The sequence below is a fragment of the Mustela nigripes genome, chromosome 1, assembly GCF_022355385.1.
Source record: "Mustela nigripes isolate SB6536 chromosome 1, MUSNIG.SB6536, whole genome shotgun sequence".
Taxonomy (NCBI): domain Eukaryota; kingdom Metazoa; phylum Chordata; class Mammalia; order Carnivora; family Mustelidae; genus Mustela; species Mustela nigripes.
In genome coordinates this window covers 76,426,167-76,449,640 of record NC_081557.1, presented here as the reverse complement: position 1 = coordinate 76,449,640, position 23,474 = coordinate 76,426,167, and the positions used below count along the sequence as shown (strand labels likewise).

General features: G+C 39.8%; 1 protein-coding gene across 1 annotated transcript in view; it reads right to left on the bottom strand.

Moving 5' to 3' along the window:
• NCAPD3 (non-SMC condensin II complex subunit D3) overlaps positions 1-23,474 on the bottom strand; it is a 70,281-nt gene that overhangs the window by 9,319 nt on the left and 37,488 nt on the right. Inside the window, exons 17-28 of the mRNA XM_059413530.1 lie at positions 20,817-21,008; positions 20,192-20,289; positions 19,981-20,096; positions 15,851-15,958; positions 13,590-13,704; positions 13,389-13,496; positions 11,613-11,851; positions 10,605-10,684; positions 4,704-4,841; positions 4,259-4,392; positions 3,807-4,006; positions 1,469-1,579 (exon numbers count right to left, since the gene is read on the bottom strand). Of these exons, the coding sequence (XP_059269513.1) occupies positions 1,469-1,579; positions 3,807-4,006; positions 4,259-4,392; positions 4,704-4,841; positions 10,605-10,684; positions 11,613-11,851; positions 13,389-13,496; positions 13,590-13,704; positions 15,851-15,958; positions 19,981-20,096; positions 20,192-20,289; positions 20,817-21,008 (1,639 nt within the window). The remainder of the gene's footprint in view (positions 1-1,468; positions 1,580-3,806; positions 4,007-4,258; positions 4,393-4,703; positions 4,842-10,604; positions 10,685-11,612; positions 11,852-13,388; positions 13,497-13,589; positions 13,705-15,850; positions 15,959-19,980; positions 20,097-20,191; positions 20,290-20,816; positions 21,009-23,474) is intronic.

Here is a 23,474-nt window from a genome sequence, read left to right as displayed (position 1 = left end):
GTCAGAGGTTAGATGGGCAGGTGATATATGGCACTGTCCTGGCTCTGACAGGACCTCTGAAGCAAGTTACAGGAAGCTGTGCAGTCTAAAAGTTGCTCATCTGTCTACACTAGCTTTCTCAGAGGACTGCAACTATAGCTCTAATCCCATCGTTCTGTCTTCCTCTGAAGATAGAACAGAAGAGCTTTCATCATACAAGGCTAAGAACATTCTCAGGCCTTACGGGGAGATGCCAGGGACCAGGCCTCTTTGCTAAGAGGAAGAAACCATTTCATCTAACAGTATCAGAAGGAGAAGATTTATCACAGCCCTACCTGCGAGGGAAGTCCTAACAAAAGGTAGGAACTCTATAAACGCTTCCAGGTACCATGAAGAGGGGGCTGCACAGGCTGGGGGAGAGGACGGCTGGAGCTGCTTTCACAGAAGGCTGCCAATGCACGAGCACTGTGCTGCTCAAATAAGGCAACTGTGTGGCCATCCTCTGGGCGTGTGCTCAGAAATAGGGGAAACTTATTGTTCATAAGCCTTTAAGTAGTTTATTGAAGATCTAAACTCTTTTTTTCCTCTTAGAGCTTTAAAACAGTCAGGGCAGTAAAAGCATAAGAATGACTGAAGTTCTCATTTGGTCCACACAATGAGCCTATCTTTTCTACCTTAACTTAACTTTCCTACCTAAACTCTTTAGTTTAAAGAGCTATTTGAAGAATTTACATTAAATGTAATTTGGTTGTAGCCCTTATGGAAAAATTTTTTTTTTAGCATTTCTTGAGGAAGAAAATAGCATCATGTAAACAGAGAAAGGAAAAAAAAAGTTCCATTTATTTCTGATAGAAAAATGTAAACAGAGAAAGGAAAAAAAAGTTTCATTTATTTCTGATAGAAAAATTTTACCAGAAAGGTCAGGGGCCTCATTTATGTCTGCACAGCAGTTCTACATATTCTGAGGGCTTAGACCATTTTTCATGGCCTCGGATACCACCAGTGATGGTGGCCCAGCCCCCATCAGTGTGCCCCCAAACCCACTGTTATTTCCTGATGTGGAGGCAGTGTTAAAGGCAAACATCCCCAAACTGAACATGATGCCCAATTTCACTTTATCCCTCCCCAGAATGACTAAGATGAAGTCTTTGTACTTGACCCCAGTTGAGAAAGCCTTCAAAACTGAATCTCCAAACTGGCATCAAGGACACACAGGCTCAGCACAGTGAGTCAGCCCTTCATAAACTTAACAGCCATGAAAAAGGCAAGAACCAGCTTCTGTGGAACCTATGGTCAAACACTCTCTCTGTTCTCCCAACAGTCAAAGGCCTATTTGGCTGGTCTAATTCTAAAAAAATATAAAGCTGGTTTTGTAGCATTCTGAGTTCCTGTGTTCACTGACCAACTACACCATCATAACTGTGACAGATCCTGAATAATGAGCTAGAGGCAGGAGACAGAGTCCACAAAGCACAAAGTCCTCTTTTACCCTGAGATAGGTCATGAGTTCCCGCAAAGCTGGGATCTTATTTTTCTCTAGTACGGTCTTCAGGGAGATGATTATTGGAATAATATTTTCTATAAAATTCTTCTTCTGAACCTGTAGTAACACAAACAAAGGCATGTTTTAGATGGATAAAGTTCTGAGACAAAGATTTCTCCACCTAGCACCTTCTGCATGGCCGAGCTATATAGTACTACAAAGGCTTCTTGTTTATCTTTTATCATGATGCTGGGAACTCTAGCACCTTTGTCCTGGAGACTTTATAAGCATGATCTCAAAATACTCAGAAGGCTTTGTGAAGGAGGATGGGGGCAAATGCTATTCATATTTTCTAAACAAGAAACAGGAATTAGAAATAGGATGAATACTTGATAATAAGCTCTCAACCTCTACACAAACCCATCTCGGATCCAGTCAATTCTTCTACTCAGCATCCCCCCTTTGGAATAAAAATGAGTTCACTTCTGGCTACTCAAAAAAGACATTTTATATTCCTGCTGTGAAATGACAAATGGTTGAGAATGTCTAAGCATGAAAGAGTCAGCGTTGTATTTCTCTCTTTTTGTGTGTATAACTTCGCATACATTTAGAAAAGGTTTATGTATTTATACAGTACCTGATTTGACCATGCCTTCATATTCTTACCATGAATCCTCACTAACCATAGATATTTTCTAATAAATCTCTTAGAATTAAAAATAATCATTATAGTAGCCAACATATGTAGAAAGATTTCTCCTTCTGGATTTGGAAAGTGTTCTTTTTCTTCTTATTTAAAGTCACTAGTATATGTTCCTTGCTTGTAAATCACCATTTCTAAAAAGGCTTATCAGTTCCTGAAATAGAAGTTCAATCGGTAGAGAAATAAGCACTTTAATAATTATGAGTCTGAGCAGATCGTAAGTATAGGGATAGCCTTAAAATGTGGTTTAAATGCATTCAACTCAATAAATATTATCAAATGCCTTCTTTGTACCAGACACAAAGTTAACCTCTGGGGATGTAAACATGAAGCCAAGAATTCTTGCCTTCAAGCTACTTCCAGACCAGGCTGTGTGCTATGATGTATGACATGATGTGACAAGTGGCAGGATGGTGAGCAACTTACACAAGAGGGATGCCTACGTAGGCAGGTGAACCTTTTGAAAAGATGTAGGAATTTGGCAGCAGGAAATGAGGACAGCGTGGGAGAGGTCCTGCGGGGGCGGGGGGGGGGGGCAGACAGTGTGCAAAGGCAAACAGCAGGAGCACACACCTCCCACTTGAGGAACCAACAGGGACCTGGAATGGAGGGGTCAGGGAGGGGAGCATGGAGACGGGAGGCGCAGGGGCAGTATGGACACTCAAGAGTTCCATGTGCCTGGGAAAATAATAAGGATTTTATTCAGAAGGTGATAGGAAGCCACCAAACTACAGACTAAAGGTAGCAGTGGTGAGGTATAAATTATATGCAATAAAATTTACCCATGTTAAGTGAACAGTTTGACGCATCTGACAACAGTATAGAGTGAGTAACCAATACCACAATCTGCTTAATCACCCATAATCCATCACTCTGAAAGTTCCCTGCTGTCCTCTGCAGCCAATCTTCCTCTAGTCTCTTTTAAGCAGAAGAATAAAATGATCAAATTTGTCCTTAAGAAAAACTGCTGGGGCAGCAAGGTGGTACACAGCCTGAACCAGGAAGAAACTAGCGACACAAAGGGTGTTGAGTGAGGAAACCACTGGGAACGGCACCAGTTTAAGTAAGTGAAGAATGGGTGAGAGAGATGGGTTTGTGAGATAAAATGGACTGGATGGCATCAAGGTCTATTTTTTTAGGGTCCAAAGCTCTTAGGACTCAAGTGGGAAATACAACCTAGTGATCGAGGCTAGTTTAAGAACTGGACCCTGGTGAGGACTATGGCAATTAAGTGCCATTCTAAATTAGCCTGATCCCAATCTGGATACTCTGGTCAAAGGAAGCATGCACTTGGCATGCCAGACTCCAGACGGAGGTGGCACTGGGTTACAACTTGGTAGATAATGGTTTGTTTCCCCACAATAAAGACAGTGAGAGAAGAGACAAAGAGGAGAAGAAAAGAGGAGTAACTCAGTTTTGACAGAGGAAGTCTGAGATGCCTGTGGCACATCCAAGCAGACAAATGGGATGGGCTCAGGCCATGAGAGAAGGTGGAGCTAGAAACAGAGGCAGAATCATCATCACTAGGGTAAGTGTTAAGGCCATGGGTGAGAATAAAAGTGAGGTAGACCACCAGGACTCAAGGGGTGGACGGAGGAACACAGGAGTATAACCAGGCCCATTTACAGAATGACAACTCACTTGCGAGATGAGCCTCTTTTGAGCTTCCTGCATGACTGCACTGGCCAAGGCTGTGTCATCTTCTTCTAAAAGAAGGTCCTTATCTGCTTTAGATCTCATGGCCAAAAGCTTGATCTCCTTTGAGCTGAGGACCTCAAATGTATCTGAGAGCAATTCACTGGCTTCCATGTCTAGGGGCAGGATGCCGTCAGCAAAGGATGCTGAGAAAAGAGCACAGAAGATCAGCTTCTGAGAAACAGTCCAGCTCCAGGGGGAAGGGTATCCCACAGAGCTAGGAGGGCCCATCTTGGCTTCGAGTGGGGGTCTGCATGGGCACAGCTGATGTCAAAGAAGGAAAAAAACGGGGTCTTCCCATAATATCAGGGTCTCATTTGCTACAGATCTGCTGAGCCATTAGCCACAAGGCATTTCATTTTTAAATATACATTTTATCCCAAACACATCAGGCCTACCCAAAATACTAAGACAGATTTTAGAAGTGATATTGAATCGCTGTTCATCTGTGAAGTGTTCCAGAAGAAATTTGTAGATTTTCATTCGTTTCTGCTTATTTGTCTTTCCCTTCAGTGAAAACAGCCGCTTCTCTCTATGGTGAAACAGGACAATTTTACCACATCACATGGACAAGGATACAAGGGTACAATTTCAACAGCAGTTTGCAGCATCCTAAAAAAATTGTCTACCCAAGGTGTAAGTGCACAGATCAGAGGACTATGCTTCCTGGAGGCACTTCCCTCAGGACACTATCACAGGGCAAACTGTCTCGGGTCACTTTGCCCAGAGAGGGCAGGCCCGCCACACAGAGTGCTAGGGCCGGGGTCTGTGCCTCATCACCTGTACAAAGCAGATGCCCACCTCCCACTGTTTTGCCTAGCCCTTCCAGAGAGCTCCACTGACCTCTCTGACTGGGGAAACTTGTTATACTTCTCATGCTTCTCGTAGTTATTGAAGTGGAAGATACATTCAATGAAGTGCTGGAAGAACATGACAGGGTTCCTCTTCAGTAACAGATGAGCCAGGCAAAACTCCCCAAAACTATAGAGAAGAGGAGAGAAAAGAGAAAGAAAGAGACCCAATTCCTGTTTGCAGACAGCCTCTAAAATTACACCAAAAACACAGGGGCCAGGGGAAGCTACGAATAAGGGAAAGAGATACGAAATCTATCCCAATATACAACTTCATTCAGACCAAAAGCAAGATACAAATTTAGCTTCTTTTGTCTGTCCTTGCTCAAGTGCATAAAGGCTTTTTCTACCTAGATTCCTTTCAAAATTCTAACAAGGTGTTATTATTCAGCTATATTTCAAATGCAGGAAAACAACCAACCGACCCGAAACTGCTCTTCAAGTAGAATTCTGTGGTCCTTATAGCTGATGCAACAACAGACCACCACCTGAAAATGAACACTTGGTTTCCTTCCCCCACTTCAACTTGAGGTGTGTTGTCCACAATAATGAACAACAACCAACTTTCGTAATTGGGACTTCTTTAAGAACTGGGATTAGTCATAAGAGCCTCAAAGTTTGGGTCAGCCCAGACAGTGAAGCACTCTCACTGAGCCTTAGACCCATCAGCAAGCCCCAGGCATTCTCCTTTCTCCCGTGGCCCCAAACCTAGAAGAGGCATCTGACATGCACATACCAGGCCACCCAGTAAGACACAGATGTCACCAACACTGTGCCGATCTGAATGGCAAAACACTAGTGGTTTCCAAAGCCAAATGTATATGGACAAAAGCCAACTGCAGGCCCTAGACAGTTTATCTAGTAGGGGAGAGAAGGCCAAGGCATGAGCATTTGCTCAGAGGTCAGCATGGGGTGGTACAGGGCTGGCTCTGATTCATTTAGACTGTCTAGAGCAATGTTTTAATTTCATTTCAGAGTTAAATCCAATTTCCACCTACACAGGGGCACCAGTTAGCTCTCAAGGAGGGAGGAGCAATGACGAGGATAACCCAAAGTGATTCTTGGCTTTGGGAAGCACAGGACTTGCAGGAGAGTCACCTTCTCCTAATGGTCCTCCTGAGGCTAATATTAAAATCACTTTGTATTCAAAGAATACACATTGATTATGACTCAGAGTAGGTAGTTCTGGAACCTTGACTGAAGTAAACCTAGGAAAAAGCTCCACTGCAAAAAGCGGCACTCTGACCACTTATCTAGGAGATAAGGGAGCAGCCTAACACAAAACCAGCAAAACTCTAATTCCCTTAGGAGAAGTTCATATAAGGCCAGCTAGATGCCCCTGCTGATCTAGGAGCAATCGGTATGTTCTACACAAACTGCTGTTTTGTAGACCTGGCTGAAGAACAAGCAAGGTCACAGCATCAGGTGAAGTTCTTTCTAAACAAGGGTTACTCTGGTAAGCTATCTGTGACCAAGAGTGGAGAAAATCATTAAGTAAACAAAAACCATTTCCCTAGAAACAAGGCTTTACCTCCCTTTATTACAGTTAACCTACAATAGCATAGCAGTTCTTACAACTATCTGCATTTTCTCCTCGTATCTGAAATCATTCATGTCAAAATAAGATTAGACAGAATACAACCCTTCTACAAGAAGAGGGGCTACTGTGAGCTTCAATTTTTGAGCTTGGACTTGATCTTCAGTGTTCATCTGCTCAGAATTTAGGTCAAGAATACATACCAGTAAAGGTAACTGACGGGCAAGATACTGCAATCTACTCCCTAGTGAGTAACTGGCTTAACCAAGTATACAGATAAATCCAAGAGTAACACAAATTATGCAAAGGATTCACATGCTCAGGGCTGGAAGCAGAGTCAAAGGGCTTTGCATCATGAGAAGCCAGAAACCACAGTCAATGGGTAACATTCAGCACTCGTCTTGCTATTACATTTACTGGGACTAAAAGGACACATTTCAGCATTACACTTACCAATCTTTCTAGCTTGATAAACTGGGAAGAGAGAGAATTGGGGATTTTTTTTTTGTCAGCTGAAAAGTTAAAATAAATGAACAGTAGTCTAAGGAATGTTTCCTGGAGCATTCCTTTTAGAGTGGCAGAGGACAACACTTTCCAGATACATAAAACAGGAAACTTTAACACTTCCAAAGACACCTTCCTAAGAACTCAACTTCCTTTCCCACCTCTTCTCATTCCTCAGGACAGCTGAAAGGAACTGGACAATTAAAAGGAACCGTACATAATCACACCACCAATTCAGGGATATTGTCTAGACATTTTACACCGCATTAATTACATTACACAGAAAACAAAGAGAAGACCAGCTAAATCGGAGTCATAATAATCGTTTACAAAACGGTTGTTACTCTCTTACTAAGAATCCAAATCCAGGTTTCAAATAGCCTGGGAGGACAGGAGGGCTAGATTCCTCCACCTGGCCCACATAATAGTACGTAGCCTCCTCTACTGAGGATCTGGCTATCTTTTTTCCTTCACTGCTTGGTAACTGCTTCCTAGTTTTCTCCCAACAATGCTTCTGTGGTCTGAATGTTTGTGTCCCCACAAACCCCATTCCTATGTTGAGAACCTAGCCCCTAAGGAAACAGTATTAGAAGACTGGGCCTTTGGGATTACTGAATGAGATTAGTGTTCTTATAAAAGATGCCCTGGAAAGATCCCTTGTCCCTTCTGCCATGTGAAGACACAATGAGAAGCCTGCTATCTGGAAGACGACCTTCATTCACCAGAACCCAATCATGCTGGTGACCTGGTTTCAGACTTCTAACTTCTAAACTTTAAGAAAGAAATTTATGTTGTTTATAAGCTACTCAGTCTGTATTATTTTTTTTTTAAATATTTTATTTATTTATTCGACAGAAAAAGAGAGACCACAGCAAAGGGAGCAGCAAGCAGAGGGAGAGAAAGAAGCAGGCTTCCTGGTGAGCAGGGAGCCCAATGTGGGGCTTGATCCCAGGACCCTGGGATCACAACCAAGCTGAAGGCAGATACCTAACGGACTGAGCCACCTAGGTATCCCCAGTATTTTGCTATAGCTGCCTGAATGGACTTAGACAATTTCTCAGGGATTCTTCAATGTCCATACAGATAACCTCAATTAACCCCTAACTTTCTATTTTTCTGATCTCATCAACTCTAGTGACCCTCCCATGCATGTTCTATGTAGCTACTCTGCAGCCCCATCCTGAACCATGTCACTACATCCAGAACACCCGCTTCTGATGTACAATAATCTACGTCATGACCACACACACCTAACCTTCCAGCTTTCTGACACCCCCTCTTCCCGTCCCTTTTGCTCTACAACTTCACTAACCCCTTGACATGCTCAATTACTTCCTCTTTTTCCAACCAGTCCGTCTTCACTTTCTTTACTGACTCAATGACTACTATCTTAGTCACTCTCTTGCCTTGAACCTCTCTGGCCCTGCCTTGTGACACTTCTGTGGCATTTCCCCAGTTAAGCCCAAACAACCCACTTTTTACCTATCACCTCTTGATTGCTATACTACAAGGACACCACCTAGTGGGCAGAGGGAATTTTTTTTTCTTTCCACTGGAGACAGGTTTTATTGAGGTTAATGGTCATAGGAAAGGCTCCCAAGGAACCTGGGGAAGGGGTTCCCTGTTGAGTCAGTCAGCGGATGCACAAGGCCAGGGCACATATGTGGGAGGTTAGGGCACATTCATCTTCTCAGGATTCTGTCGCTCCTTCTTTGGAGAAGGGGGAGAGCATCTTAAGGGAGGAGTAATTCAAAGAGAGCAAGGGAGAGGTTAGGCACAGTTGAGAGCTCCTAACCTGAGAGAAGGCAACACAATAGGCAGCAACATCTGTGTGGAAAGCTGGATACATCATACATCATACAATTCTGCAGACCCTAAACTTTAGTGGGTGTATATGACCAATTAAAAATGTCACTCAAATTTGCAAGAATCTTCAGGAAATCCACCTAGGCCAGAAATAAATGCATCAGGCTGTGCCACTACAGTTTTTAGAAGACTGTATTAGCACACATGTATGGAAAAATTAATGTGTTTCATGCAAGCAGATAGGCCTGACATAAAAATAAGGGAACAGACTAATTTAAATTACAGTTAATAAAGGTAATCATCAGCTTATCAAAGCTGAAAATCAGGGCCCACATTTAAGCCATGTGGTTTAAACAAACACAGAATATGGAGATACAATGGAAAGATTTAAAAGGAAAGTATCAGAATACTGCATTGATAATCTACTATAAATACCTATCTATCCTTTTTTTATTTAAGATTTTATTTATTTACTTGACAGAGATCACAAGTAGGCAGAGAGGCAGGCAGAGAGAGAGGGTGGGGGGAAGCAGGCTCCCTGTTGAGCAGAGAGCCTGATGGCCTCAATCCAGGACCCTGGGATCATGACCTGAGCCGAAGGCAGAGGCTTTAACCCACTGAGCCACCCAGGCGCCCCCCTATCTATCCTTCTAATTTCTTTCTGATTCATGCTCTGATCACTTTTTTTTTTTTTTTAAGATTTCATTTACTCATTTGACCGAGACAAAGAGAGAGCACAAGCAGGGGGAGCAGCAGGAAGAGGGAGAAGCAGGCTCTCCACTAAGCAGGGAGCCCAACGTGGGGCTCAAGTCCAGGACCCTGAGATCATGACCTGAGCCAAGGTAGCTGTTTAACCAACTGAGCCACTCAGGTACCCTCTGATCACTTCTATAATGGGTTCTGTGTATGTTACATACTGACCAATGCTCTTGTTCACATACATGTAACGAGGCTGAGAAAAGGGAGTAAACCTAGAAGGGTAGGTCTCACCTCCCCGGCTCATCACATGAAAGCCTCTCAACACTTCTAATTATAGTTGCTGCTGGGCTATACATTGCAGAGAGGAGAAAGCCAGGACAGCCAGTCTTATGGTAGCACAGTAAAGGTAAGAGGGCATTACATTGTTATTTTGGTCCTTTCTCAGTTATATAAACAACAAAAAAAGTAATAGTCTCAGCTTTTTTTTTCTGACTCTAGATAGCATTAATTAGAATGTTAACCTTCTACTAGTTTTCTATGTGAAATATTCCTCCTTGGAAAATTATACCCAAAGAAAAACCAAACAGAAATTCTTCCATGGAAGTCAGAGTAAATCACAGGTGATCATATTTAGAACCACTATTATAAGCTATTTATAGCTAATGAACTCTATAAAGACCTTTTCCCAACTGTGGTAGCTTTTGCCATGGCATTCAACATTCTATTTTCCAGTTGTAGAACTGCTCCAAAAAGAATTATTCATGCAACATAATCAAGGGAAACAAATCATTCCTCAACCTCCTGAAAACAATCCTCAAAAACACAGAATGACAGGAATTAACAATTCTCAAGAAACACCCATTTCCAAGAAGCCTTGTAATTTGTATACTCTCATTTCACATGTGCAATTATCTCAAAATTCCTAGAATATCTTCCTTACAAGTTCTGTACTTTTAAAAAGCATGAACTCTATCAAAATTGGCATTTTATTGACCTAGAAATCAACATAGTTAAGTCAACAATTAATGGCTACAATTCCGTATAATTTACTATGACAAACTCATACACTGCTCTTCATTACTCCTTTAGGGAGAGTCAACATTGTTAGCAAGTGTAGTCAGTGCTGAGATTATTTAACGGTCAAATTGGATGAGGCATTTTTCTTTTAAACATATGCAAAATAAAACTTTGTTATATAGCTTACAAATCTGCTAATTCTCTGGCAACTGCCAAAAGTCCACTAAATTCTAAATAACTCAGCTCTAAACCAGTTTTAAGGAAAAGAGCTAAAATACACAAGAAATTAGGTAAATCATTCAGTTTTCTGACATGTGAGGGAAGAGTTACCTGGCAATGTCCGGGTGTGAATCTATCAGAGTGCTGACAAATCTGAAGAACAGAGAGCCCTTCCATTTCACAAATTCTTCCTGTATAAAGAGAAACAGGCTTACTTAATAAGGATGAATTTTAATATACAAATCCTAAAATCAGTCATAAAACCAACTGTTAACTTTCTTTTGTTTAACATCACACCTGTCAGCTACTTAGTCTGTCTGTGGCACATTAGCACAGTCTGTTAGAACTCACTTCCCGACCATCTTGAAAGCATATGTATTTGTTAACCACAAAGAGAAGTGGAGGGATATTTGGATAGAACAGCATCATATCTACTCTATTAGGAAAATGACTCAAAGCACATAGCTTTAAAAGGGAGAGTGCCAATGGTGCCTTCGTCAGCCATCTAACCATATGAAAAAGTAAGTATATAGAACATATAAGAATAGACATACATCTTAGTTAAATGCCTTCTTTTTAAAGATCAATTATTATTTCTCCTTCACTTTAGGCTAAACATATGTTCTTGATAGCAAGAAAAATATTGAGTGCTCTGTTCACTAAGTTTAGAGTTCACCAAGTTCTTTCACATACTAAAATTTCTCATTAGACTCTCAGAGCAACTCTGAGCTAGCCAAGGCAAACATGATCCTCATTTCACAAAAGAAGTTATGTCGAGAAACACTGACTTGTTCAAAGTCAAGGAGAATGACAGAATAGTAACTAGAAGTACTCATCCACTGAGTGTGTTCTTCTCTATATGGAATTTATTCACAAAAATGAAACCTCACACTGGTTGACAGGATATCTGAACAAACACCCAAAATAAACATTAGGAAGTAATGATCTGTTTAAAAGCCTGTACAGAACATCAGAAGAGTGATATTTTAAACTAGAGCCAAGGCTGATTATTTTTGGATTCTACTACAGAGCAGCACATTTCCTATTTACTCAAATATTCCCTGAAACCAGAAGAAATAGTGGAAGGAAAAATATGACAGGTCCTGTTCTAAGACATACCTGCAAGAGATTAGTAAGCAAGATGAGTGTTTGCTTTCGGATAAATGGATTTGAATCCTTTAGACACATGGAGATATTGGGAATGTACTTGTCCACCATGACAGTGTACCGGATACAAAGATCACACATGACGATGACGACATTGTTGCGAACAGCCACATCATCACACACTTCCAGCTCTCGCACAAGGGCCGGGATGCTCTTCTTTGCAAGATCCTCATGCTGTAAGCACAACTTACCTGTCAGAGAAGAGATTAAGATTCTTAATTCTAATCCTATGCTTACATTTTCTCCAGATATAGCTTGCTAAAATATATATTTTACTTGATCAAAGTTAAAATATCATGCCAACAATCACAAAAGGTCAAAGGCAGGCAAACTCATACTACTAAATATAAGGAAGTTCAAAACACCTAAAAAAACAATATTCCCCTACCCCTTCCAGGGTTTTATGAGACATAGACTAAGAGATGTTCCTTCATTGGAGCAAAACTATTCTCCTGGTTTTTTTTTAAAGATTTATTTATTTGACACAGAGAGAGAGAGAGAGAGATCACAAGTAGGCAGAGAGGCAGGCAGAGAGAGAAGGAAGTAGACTCCCCACTGAGCAGAGAGCCCAATGCGGGACTCGATCCCAGGACCCTGAGATCATGACCTGAGCCGAAGGCAGAGGCTTAACCCACTGAGCCACCCAGGCACCCAAACTATTCTTTTAAAGTCAACATATGAATTTCAGAATTATCTACTCATCTGGAAAATGACCAATAAAATCTAAAAGATGATACATTTTATTTTGATTATACACATATTCCACTGAAGCCAAAAAGTTTAATAATGAATTCGAAATCTGAATTAGGTAAATAGGAAAGAATGACCACCTCATTTTATTTCTTGTTCACGGTTAGGAGAAGGAAAGCTGTAAATGAGTTTTGTTTGTATATTTTTTTAAAGATTTTTTTTTTTTTATTATTTGAGAGAAAGAGCATAGGCAGGCAGAGGGAAAAAGGGGCAAGCAGACTCCCTGCTGAATGGGGAGGGCTCGATCCCAGACCCTGAGATCACGACCTGGCCAAACTCAGGAGCTTAACTGACTGTACCACCCAGGTGCCCCTGTTTGTATTTTTTTTGCAGCCCAGAGAATGTTTTGCTCTTATTCACAATTCTTATATTTCTGAAAAATAACCATTATTACAAAAAACATTCATAAATCTTATCCAGCATAAGATAAACAAGCATACTAAAACAAAATTAAAATCACAGCACAGAGGTCAGTCTTTTTGAGATTCACAACAATTTGAGTCTATAGGGAAATATGTTTATTAATTAGCTCATCTGCCAGTCCTGGAAGGTATCAAATAAACTATTTCCTTTCATGAACTGAACTGCAAATTAATTTTTTCATTCCCAGCAATCAGTGTAGTACCCGGCATACAGTTCCAGATGAACAGACTTCGTGGTGCCACATTATGAGTATTAAAAAAAATAAAAACAAAAACAGGAACAGGTATAATTGTAATAAATTAACATAAAAACCAAAAGCTCCCTATAGGGGGTGTCTTGAATCTGACTGTCTTGGGCGGCTGCCAACCGAAGGCTCTCATTATCAGCTCTCTGGTATGCCTCTGAGGTGGGAGCACCTATCAAATTCACAAGAGCTAGAGTAAATACGAGTGTAGCATATGTAATACATTACTAAGGCTGCCTTATTTAGGACAAAAAGCTACTCATGGAACTAGACTGCACCAGCAATACTTTCCCTATGTTATTCTTGCTTACCCAAGGTAATGATGGCATGTGCTCTAATCACAGAAGGCATGACACAGCTTCTGACTGGGGAGAGTGGCTGGAAGACCGGGGCTTCACTGCCACCTTGAGAAGATGTTGCTATAAGGAAGGAAAAGAGATTTTACTTATAGTATCTCAGAGGCTAACCGTGCCTTAAGACAGCCATGCAGAAGATAATTTCAAGTGCCTTACGATGATCTGTATCAACAGAAGAAGCTAGAATGGACTGAATCAGAAGGAATGCTCGCTTCTCCACTCGGGCTGGACAAAGCTGGGCTATATCTCCTAAGGTAAAAATGTACTTCACCTGCAAAAAGAATTGGTTTTGCAGTAAAAATAAGGCAAAAGAAAAATTAACTGTAGCTCAAGACATGTCAATTTTTTTGTACCCCAAATTAACTATTTTTTTTCCATAGAAACATATAGCTACTGTAAAAATTCAGTCACTAAATGGCAAAATCACCCAACCATATATATATATATATATATAAAACATAATTATATATGTATAATAAATTTTTAATGACTATATAAGTATGTTAAGAACTATTGATATCATCATAATTTACTTCACTACTAGCAAACATTTACACTATTTCTAATCCTTTACTATTATTTGCTTTCCTTCTGAAGAATACCTTTGTACCTTTAAACACTGTTTTACTTCCTTAGAAGTAATCCAGAGTTAAAGGGCATAAAACTGTTTTACATTTTATTATTTTTTTTTTTAAAGATTTTATTTATTTATTTGACAGAGAGAAATTATAAGTACACTGAGAGGCAGGCAGAGAGAGAGAGAGAGAAGGAAGCAGGCTCCTGCTGAGCAGAGAGCCCGACGTGGGACTCGATCCCAGGACCCTGAGATCATGACCCGAGCCCAAGGCAACAGCCTAACCCACTGAGCCACCCAGACGCCCCCTGTTTTACATTTTAAAACATATTTCCAAACTGTCTGCTTGACTGGTTTACTATTAAGACTCCTATCAAAAACTTGTAACTTCTGTCTCCCTCACAGCTGCTGTGTTTATGAAGACATTCCACTTGATAATTAATAACACTGCTTTTTTTTCATCCTAAAAATGCAGGGGTGAGGCTAAATAGTAAAATGCAAAAGGTTTTTTTTTTTTTTTTTTTTTTAAGATTTACTTACTTATTTTAGAGAAAGTGTGTGTGCAAGCAGGGCGAGGGACAGAGGGAGAGAGAGAAAGTTAAGCAGACTTTGCCCAGAGCAGAGCCCAACGTGGGGCTTCATCTCATGACCCTGAGATCACGATCTGAACCAAAATCAAAAGTATGTATTTTTAATCTTAGTGATTAAAGGAAAATTTCAATTCTATTTAAAGAAGAGTGATGTAAACAATATGATACAGGGCAAAACATCTCCATATATATTTTGACTGAAGGGAAGATTTTGATGACATATTTAATAGTTGGAAAAAAATTTAGAGGGAAAAACTCATTGGTCATAATAAGCATTTTTCTTAGTTTGGGCAGTGACTGCTCAGACAAATTAGAGGCGTGAGACCCCCTAGAAACCCTGGGACAGGGCCATATTACAAATCAAAGCCCTCTGAACTGAAATGTCTAGATTCCTAATGATATTATTTTTATTACTAAAGTTGTATATTAATACCTCGGCACAAATGGTCTCTTCTCACAAATCTAAACATGGTCTTCAGTTTCTAGGTACAAGTGTAAGGTGGCAAAGAGGAGAGCTCAGAGGAGAGGTGCTCTACTAATTTTCAAATAGATGAGAAAAATGGCCAATTCTGGTGAAATGCTGGCCTCTATTGAAGGGCATCAAAAAGTTTTCTTTCCCAAGTGTCAGATGTTGGCAGTCAGAATTACTACAGCATGTTTTGTTGATGGTCAGCCACTCAAATCAGGAAACTGGCTCCACATATCCTGGCCCACAGAAATTAACTGCACCAACACAATTTCTAAAGCAGTGTGCCATGTCATACAGTTTTGCTGCTCCAAGGTTACTTGTATCTTCAATTTTTAAACACTCCACTGTATTACAGACAAGGCTTCAGAACTGCTCAGCCCTAGTCCCTAGTTCTACAGTCTGATACTCAAACAGCTTAGCAGACACATTATAATTTAAGTACACACCAAACAAATAAGCCAAAAGAACAAAGAGCATACTCTCTTTATTACTTTCTTACCTTATTATTTCAGTGCATACTGTGTTTTCCCTGTTGGATCAGGTACCTCACAGGCTCTAGCTGGATGAAGCATATCCCAACCAGTTTTTCCCCAGATAATATATACATGAGAGAAAAATGAAGAGGCCACCAACACAAAAATTTTTCTTAAAAAAAGTAAGTAAGGTCTAGGCTCGGAAAATCCTTTTCTTGCTAATAGGATTAGAAATGCACATTAGAAAGTCATTTTTAGAAAATCCCGCCCAATGTAAAGGAAAGGAATGTCTGAGAAAAGTAATTACTTACAAATAGGTCTTCATCCATATTCCCGGGTCCACTTTGCTTCAGAACTATGTCAGAGAGTGACTGCACACAGGTGGAGAGGATATCCCCACACACCTGTTTCAGTAGTTCCTGTGACAAGTCAAAGGTAATCTCTGAAGGATTCCATATATCTACAAGACTATCCATGAAACAATTTTCTCAGAAGAAACTCTATGGTCTTCAAAGGCATAAACCATGAGAAGTCCTAGCCATCATGCTTTCGAATCTTTGCTCTTTTTAGCAATCTGGCTAGAAGAACTAAGCAGAATTCACAAAGAATAGTATATATAGATAGATAAATAGATAGATAGATGTACACTATATATATATAGATAGATAGACAGATACATATATAGACATCTATATATATATCTCATAGGTGTGTGTATAAACACATATAATACACATACACATCTTCTCTGGGAAGATCTAGTACCCTGATAAGAAATCTATAATAGCAGTGCTCTTCCATTAATAGAGAAAAACACTGGAAACCTGGGTGGTATACAACCACCCAGTGGTATACAACCACCCAGTGGGTAGTATACAACACTTCCATGCCAGCTGAGAGAGCTCAGTCACATTCTGTAGCTCTTTGACTACATTTTCTCTAGGAGGCCAGTCCCAAAACACCGAAGTTTAGCTAAGAGGCTCCACTCCAAGATTTCCATGTTATTTCCATGTTTATTTATTTGACAGAGAGCAACTGGGGGTCGGGAGTGGACAGAGGGAAAGGAAGAGGGAGGAGCAAACCCTGCACTGAGTGCAGAGCCCAAGCTGGGGCTTGATCCCACAGCCCTGAGATGGTGACCTGAAATGAAATCAAAAGTTGGGATGCTCAACTGACTGAGCCACCCAGCAGCCCCAGAAATGATTATAGTACATGTTGAAATCACCTGTTTCCATGTGCATTTTCCCTGTTGTGTTTTGAGTGCCTTAGGAAGGGACTCTGTTTTAACAAATCACCCCAGGGCCCAGCAGCACTACCACAAAACAATGCTTAATGTTTACCATACTGTAGCCACTATGACTGTGATCCAAATGTTTTTTAGTTTGACATGGCCTAAAACATTTCAAAATGACTGTCTTTATTACTTTTTATGGAATTACTGTACTTATTTTAATAGATTGCACTGCTTGGGCTATAATGCTGTCCAAGAGAACTTTTGAAATCTGTATGCTCTATCCTGGCAAGAAGACAAAGGTCAGCTTGTGTGAGACCTCAAGCCTAGAACTGGGCTGGATAGTTGGACTAGAACTTCTGTAATCACAGAATCTGGGAGAGAACTGTTATGCCCATCTAATCCTGGGATTCTCTCCACATAGGGAGGGACTCATGTCAAGTTGTCTAGCTTCTCTCTGAACACATCCAATGACTTAGGATGTATTCTGAGGGAAGTCCCTCCATTTTAGGCAGACCTAGTATTTTTTATCTTTAGTTGGCCAATTATTTGTCTCCTTGCAATTTCCCACTCACTGGTCCAAATCAGTTCTCTGTGATGCCAAATAAATCTAATTTTTTTCATTTTAAGGTCCTTCATATATTTGAACTTAGGTAGGCAGTGTATCCCACATAATTCTTCTCTTCATCAGCTAAACACCCAGGTCTCTCAGCTGTTCCTTATACAATGTGCTTTGCAATTGCCTCACCGAATTGCTTTCCCACTGATATATTCAATTTTATCAACATTTCTCTAAGGAGTTGCCACTGAAGTTAAATTAGAACACCCCAACTTAGATTTTACCAATATAAAGAAGAGGACAATCACCCCTCTTACTGTAGACACTGTTTCTATTAATACAGTCCAAAATCTCACAGATTGTTTCTAGTGATAGCCACAAAACACTATAAACCAGTAACAACCTTATAGATAGCAACAATGCCCCAAGACCTATGTCTTTTCATATAGAGTGCTGTTAAGCTTTGGGCAATTTGTTTTTCTCAGTAAAATATAGAATGTTCATTTACAGAGAAAAGAGATGTATGTTTAGGGGACACACCAGATCAAACGAATTTAAAATATCCCAAGATTCTGGAAAATCTCAGGGTGCACTGTCTACTACCAAGGAAATAGTTTTGACAAAGCTACAACCATGGTGGTAGTAACCTCTCTTCTAGTTCTGTTTTTAAATGTGAAAATAACTGTTTTCCTCACAGACTCTAATAATGATATAACTTACTGTGCTAACAACTGTGGGCCATTAGTGAGCAGCCAGTGGCTTCATAAGGCCCCAATGCCTCCAGTATTATAGATCACTCTTCCTCCAGCCAGTGCTGGTGAAAAAAAAGTTCCAGAGGTCTTAGTTCCAGGCAGGGCTCTGACATTAATCAATGGTATGCCATCAAGACATCACAGTTTCATAATCTAAGAAATATACATTTCCCCCCACTTTTTCCTACATCACTCTTTCTTCATGAATAGCTTTTTGTTTTGTTTTGACCTGTTTTCTGCTATTCAGATATGCTCCCTACTTAGGTAATGTTCCCCATTTAAAAAAGTTTTTCTTGGATGAAGAGATAAACAGTTAGAAAAATCAAACAAAGCAAGTATCTCTTTCACCAGATGAGCCAAAAGGTAGACTCCAGGAAAACACCAGACACTATTTACATGGAAAGAACAGGGCATTTTTAGTTAAGTACATTTCAACCTGTTTTCAGTCCTAAGGAAAAAAAAGTTATAATATATTTTCTTATTATATCTGTTGCTACAAATAGAAGATGTAACTTATCAAGGAAGGACTTTCTTTAAGGAACTTATATAAGAAAAGGAAGCATAGGAATGTAGCTGAATGAAGCAAAAATATTTTTATTCTGGGAAACTTAAAAATATTCCAGCAGTTATTTAAATTAAATTTTCACTTCTAGAATCATTATTAATAACCTTAGTCCTAAAATTTTTCATTATGATTAGCATTGTCTAGGAGTATATTTGACATAGAGTGCTGTCATGTCATATAGAGTGCTGTTGAGCTTTGGGCAATTTGTTTTTCTCAGTAAAATACAGAATGTTCATTTACAGAGAAAAGAGATGTATGTTTAGGGGACACACCAGATCAAACGAATTTAAAATATCCCAAGATTCTGGAAAATCTCAGGGTGCACTGTCTACTACCAAGGAAATAGTATTGACAAAGCTACAACCATGGTGGTAGTAACCTCTCTTCTAGTTCTGTGACAAAAACAGAATACATGGTAATAAAATAACTTACTAGAGAAACTGAATCAAATATTAGAGAAAGGGGCGCCAGGATGACTCAGTGGGTTAAGCTGCTGCCTTCGGCTCAGGTCATGATCTCAGGGTCCTGGGATCGGGTCCCGCATCGGGCTCTCTGCTCAGCAGGGAGCCTGCTTCCCTATCTGTCTCTCTCTCTGGCTGCCTCTCCATCTACTTGTGATTTCTCTCTGTCAAATTAATAAATAAAATCTTTAAAAAAAAAAAATAGAGAAAGTAATGGCTCTGTCTCATGCGAAACCCTGGTTTGGATTTGTGTCTATGTCTACTGAAAACATGAGCTATAGGCTCTGACCAGCTTTGGGGATGTGACACAGGAAGAGATATTACAGTAATAAGGCTTATAGTAACAGAACAGGTATTTTCCAGGAGTATGACCTCTCAAATGATCAGAAATCATTTCCTAGAAGACACCTGTACCTAGAACCAAAATGGGTGACTTCCTGAGGGAACCCTGGGTCATTAGTACCCAAGATCTTCTCGGGGAATGTCAACTGCTTGTCACATAAGAATTTGCTTGGGGGCGCCTGGGTGGCTCAGTGGGTTGGACCGCTGCCTTCGGCTCAGGTCGTGATCTCGGGGTCCTGGGATCGAGTCCCACGTGGGGCTCTCTGCTCAGCGGGGGGCCTACTTCCCTTCCTCTCTCTCTGCCTGCCTCTCTGCCTACTTGTGATCTGTCAAATAAATAAAATCTTAAAAAAAAATTAAAAAAAAAATTAAAAATAAAAAATAAAAAAAAGAATTTCCTTGTAGTATCAGTTGCTGGACACTACCCATTCCTGTAGGTTCTCCAAAGAGAACACAATTCAAACTTCAAAACAGAGTAATATGTCTAAGTACAAATAAATGACAAACATCCAGGAAGAGTTTGTAGCCTACCTGTTCTTCCATAGGTGTCTCTGCAGATGCTCTACAGAGTCTTTGTAAAGTATAAACAGCTGAGCTGATCAACTCTAGAGACCACTGGAATCCATTCAGCTTACACTTGACCACATCTAAAAGGAATGTCAAAACCTTCCAAATGTAACTGCTTAAAACATATATAAAGTGAGAAGCAAAGCCTTTGCAAGATTTTCCAACAGACACTCACCGGTCACCTTGTCCCGGGTACTCTTAGGAAGATGCTTCGCAATATGCCCAATAACACACAGAATATGTCCTAAGGTGTTTGAATTGGGATTCTGTTGACTAGGAAAATGACATAAAGAACATCAATCTAGAGCCAAAATAAGCTCTGCTGCCAACAAAATAGTCTCTGGATTGTTAATACTGGAGGAACGTAGGGTAGCATAGTTTAGGAGTCAAGTTGTAGGAGCATTAAGGCACTTAAATTACCCGGACAAAGGGTAAACTGAAAGCTTAAAACTTATTCTTATGTTCCTGTTTGTTTTTATTCCAGAATATAAAGATAAGATCTATGTATAAGAATAGCTATGAAATAGCCCACTTCCTTTTTTTCTTTTTAAAGATTTATTTTTTTGACAGAGAGAGATACAGTGACAGAGAGAATATAAGCAGGGGGAGTGGGCATGGAGAACAGGCTTCCTGCAGAGCAGGGAGCCTGATGTGGGGCTCGATACTAGGAACCCAGGATCATGACCAGAGCTGAAGGCAGACAGATGCTTAGCCACCCAGGTACCCCAAAGAGCCCACTTCCTTAAGACATGAGCTCTGTTTACAAGAATCTTCAGCAACTACAGTATAAGCATGCAAACCTGCTGATTTTCTCCCAAGACTCTATTATTTTGGTGTAGTCCAGCTTGGGGGATGAGCAAGCAATCTCGGAGAGCAGCATCCAGGCTGGTGCAGAATGTTCTGTGCCAGTATAGGATATCACATTGTTTATAAAACTGGATGAGAATTTCTCTTTCTTGGACCAGATATGAAAAGCCTTATTTAAATAGCGGCTGGAAAAAAAGATAGGAATGAACAATTGTAACTGTAAATATACAAAACTGTTCAGAGCAGCCCTCAGTGAAAAGTTACCACCTTCTGTTGCTCCAGGACTCCTCTGGTACATCAAACATCTATGCAGAAGTTCCTGGCTAGTGACATATTTGATATCAAATTAGGTATCTTTAAAAAAATTTTTTTTTAAATTTTATTTATTTGACAGAGAGCAAGAGCCCAAGCAGGCAGAGTAGCAGGTAGAGGGAGAGGGGAAGCAGGCTCCCCGCTGAGCAAGGAGTCTGATATGGGGCTCGATCCCAGGACCCTTGGGATCATGACTGGAGCCAAAGGCAGTCACTTACCCAACTGAGCCACCCAGGCGCCCCTAAAATTTTTCTTATACAGGATAAGATATATTTATTTCTCCCCTTATAAAGTATTTATCATTTATTTATTTATTTATTTATTTATTTTAAAGATTTTATTTATTTGACAGACAGAAATCACAAGTAGGCAGAGAGGTAGGCAGAGAGAGAAGGGGAGGCAGGCTCCCTGCCAAGCAGAGAGCCCGATGTGGGGCTCGATCCTACGACCCTGGTATCATGACCTGAGCCGAAGGCAGAGGCTTTAACCCACTGAGTCATCCAGGCACCCCGAAGTATTTATTTTTAAAGCAAAGAATAAAATTTCACAATTCATTTGAGACCCTTCTTATCCTCGTTTCCTCTAAAACTAATATACAAACATAAGAGATGAGTTACCAACAACAAGTACATGAGCTTAGAGGGTTTTAGTGACAATAAACGTAGACATTGATTTTTCAATGGAAAGACTAGAGACAAATGACATTCTAGCATTTAAATATGGTGATATTAAACAAGCTAAACTTTGCCATGACCTGCCAATACCACTCAGAAATATATATTTCTAACCCTTTAAAAATAAGACAAAAAATGCTTCTTGTGTATTAAAATGCTGGTGTTATTTTTATATCATTTATCTGACTTCTTCGCATGTACTTCACATGCATGTACTTCACAAGAACATGTGACTGATAAGACGAATGAAGTGTTACCTATCTAAGCAAAGAGAAAAATACACTTCTTCCTCCAATTAATACTTCTTAAAATTCTAGGAACACAAACACACTCACACATACTCATATACCAAGACTTTCTCACTAAATGAAAAAAATTCTCAAAGCATGCAGAAGACAACGGAAACAAAATAAACACACCTACACATAATAAGCATATCCATATAAATTAATGGTTTTAATAAATTAGCTACTGTTTATCTATCTATAAATACCTAGAATTTTACTGCAGGTAGCTCATACTTTATATCTGATTACAGTCCAAAAGCAACATACATACAATCAGCAAGTATTTTAAAATTTATTAAGAATCACACAAAATATTAAGTAATGTCTACTGTAAGAAATGAACAGAATGGGAAAAAAAATCCTCTGAACCTCCCTGTTTTGAAACCTCAAATTTGACAACTCACACCCCTCCACATCAGCTGAACAGTTCCCAAAAAGCCTCCCTCAATTAGCTTACCCTTGAGTTAGCCCCACTGTTGATCACAAGTCACTCCACAAGTACTATCAGGTCAGAATGTTGTCAACATATACTAACCTGGTTCTTTTGTACAATACCACTGACCTCTATCCTAATATCAAAACCAATGGACTATGTTCAGTCCCCATTTTCCATGATCTCTGCCAGACATTACTGACTACTCTCTCTGCCCTCGTACTCTGGTCTATGGTCTACTTGTTGGATCTCTTTTCTTTTCCCTTCCCTAATCCCTTTTCTTCAAAACATTCTAATGGCTGATTTTGAAAAGTTCTATTCTTAGTCCTCTTCTCTTTCTACAACAGAACCTAGATGATCTCATTCATTACCAAAAGGTTTCCACTTAGACATAACAAAACAATGCAAGCACACATCAAGTTAGTTAACATATAGTGTAGTATTGATTTCAGAAATAAAATTTTGTGATTCATCACTCACATAGAATACCCAGTGCTCATTCCAACAAGTGTCCTTCTTAATACCCATCACCCCACCCACATCACCTCCAACAACCCTCAGTTTGTTCTCTATACTTGAGTCTCTTATGGTTTGCTTCCCTCTCTGTTTTCATCTTATTTTATTTTTCCTTTCCTTCCCCTTTCCATATTCATGTTTTGTTTCTTAAATTCCACATGAGTGAAATCATATATTTGTCTTTCTCTGACTTATTTTAACATAATATAGTCTAAGTTCCATCCACTTGTTGCAAATGACAAGATTTCATTCTTTTTGATCACAGAGTAATATTCTATTAAATACATACCACCCCCCACATCTTTATCCATTCATAGTTGATGAACATTTGGGCTCTTTCCATAATTTGCCTATTGTTGATACTGCTATAAACACTGTGGTGCATGTGCCCCTTCAAATCAGTATTTTTGTACTATTCGGATAAATATC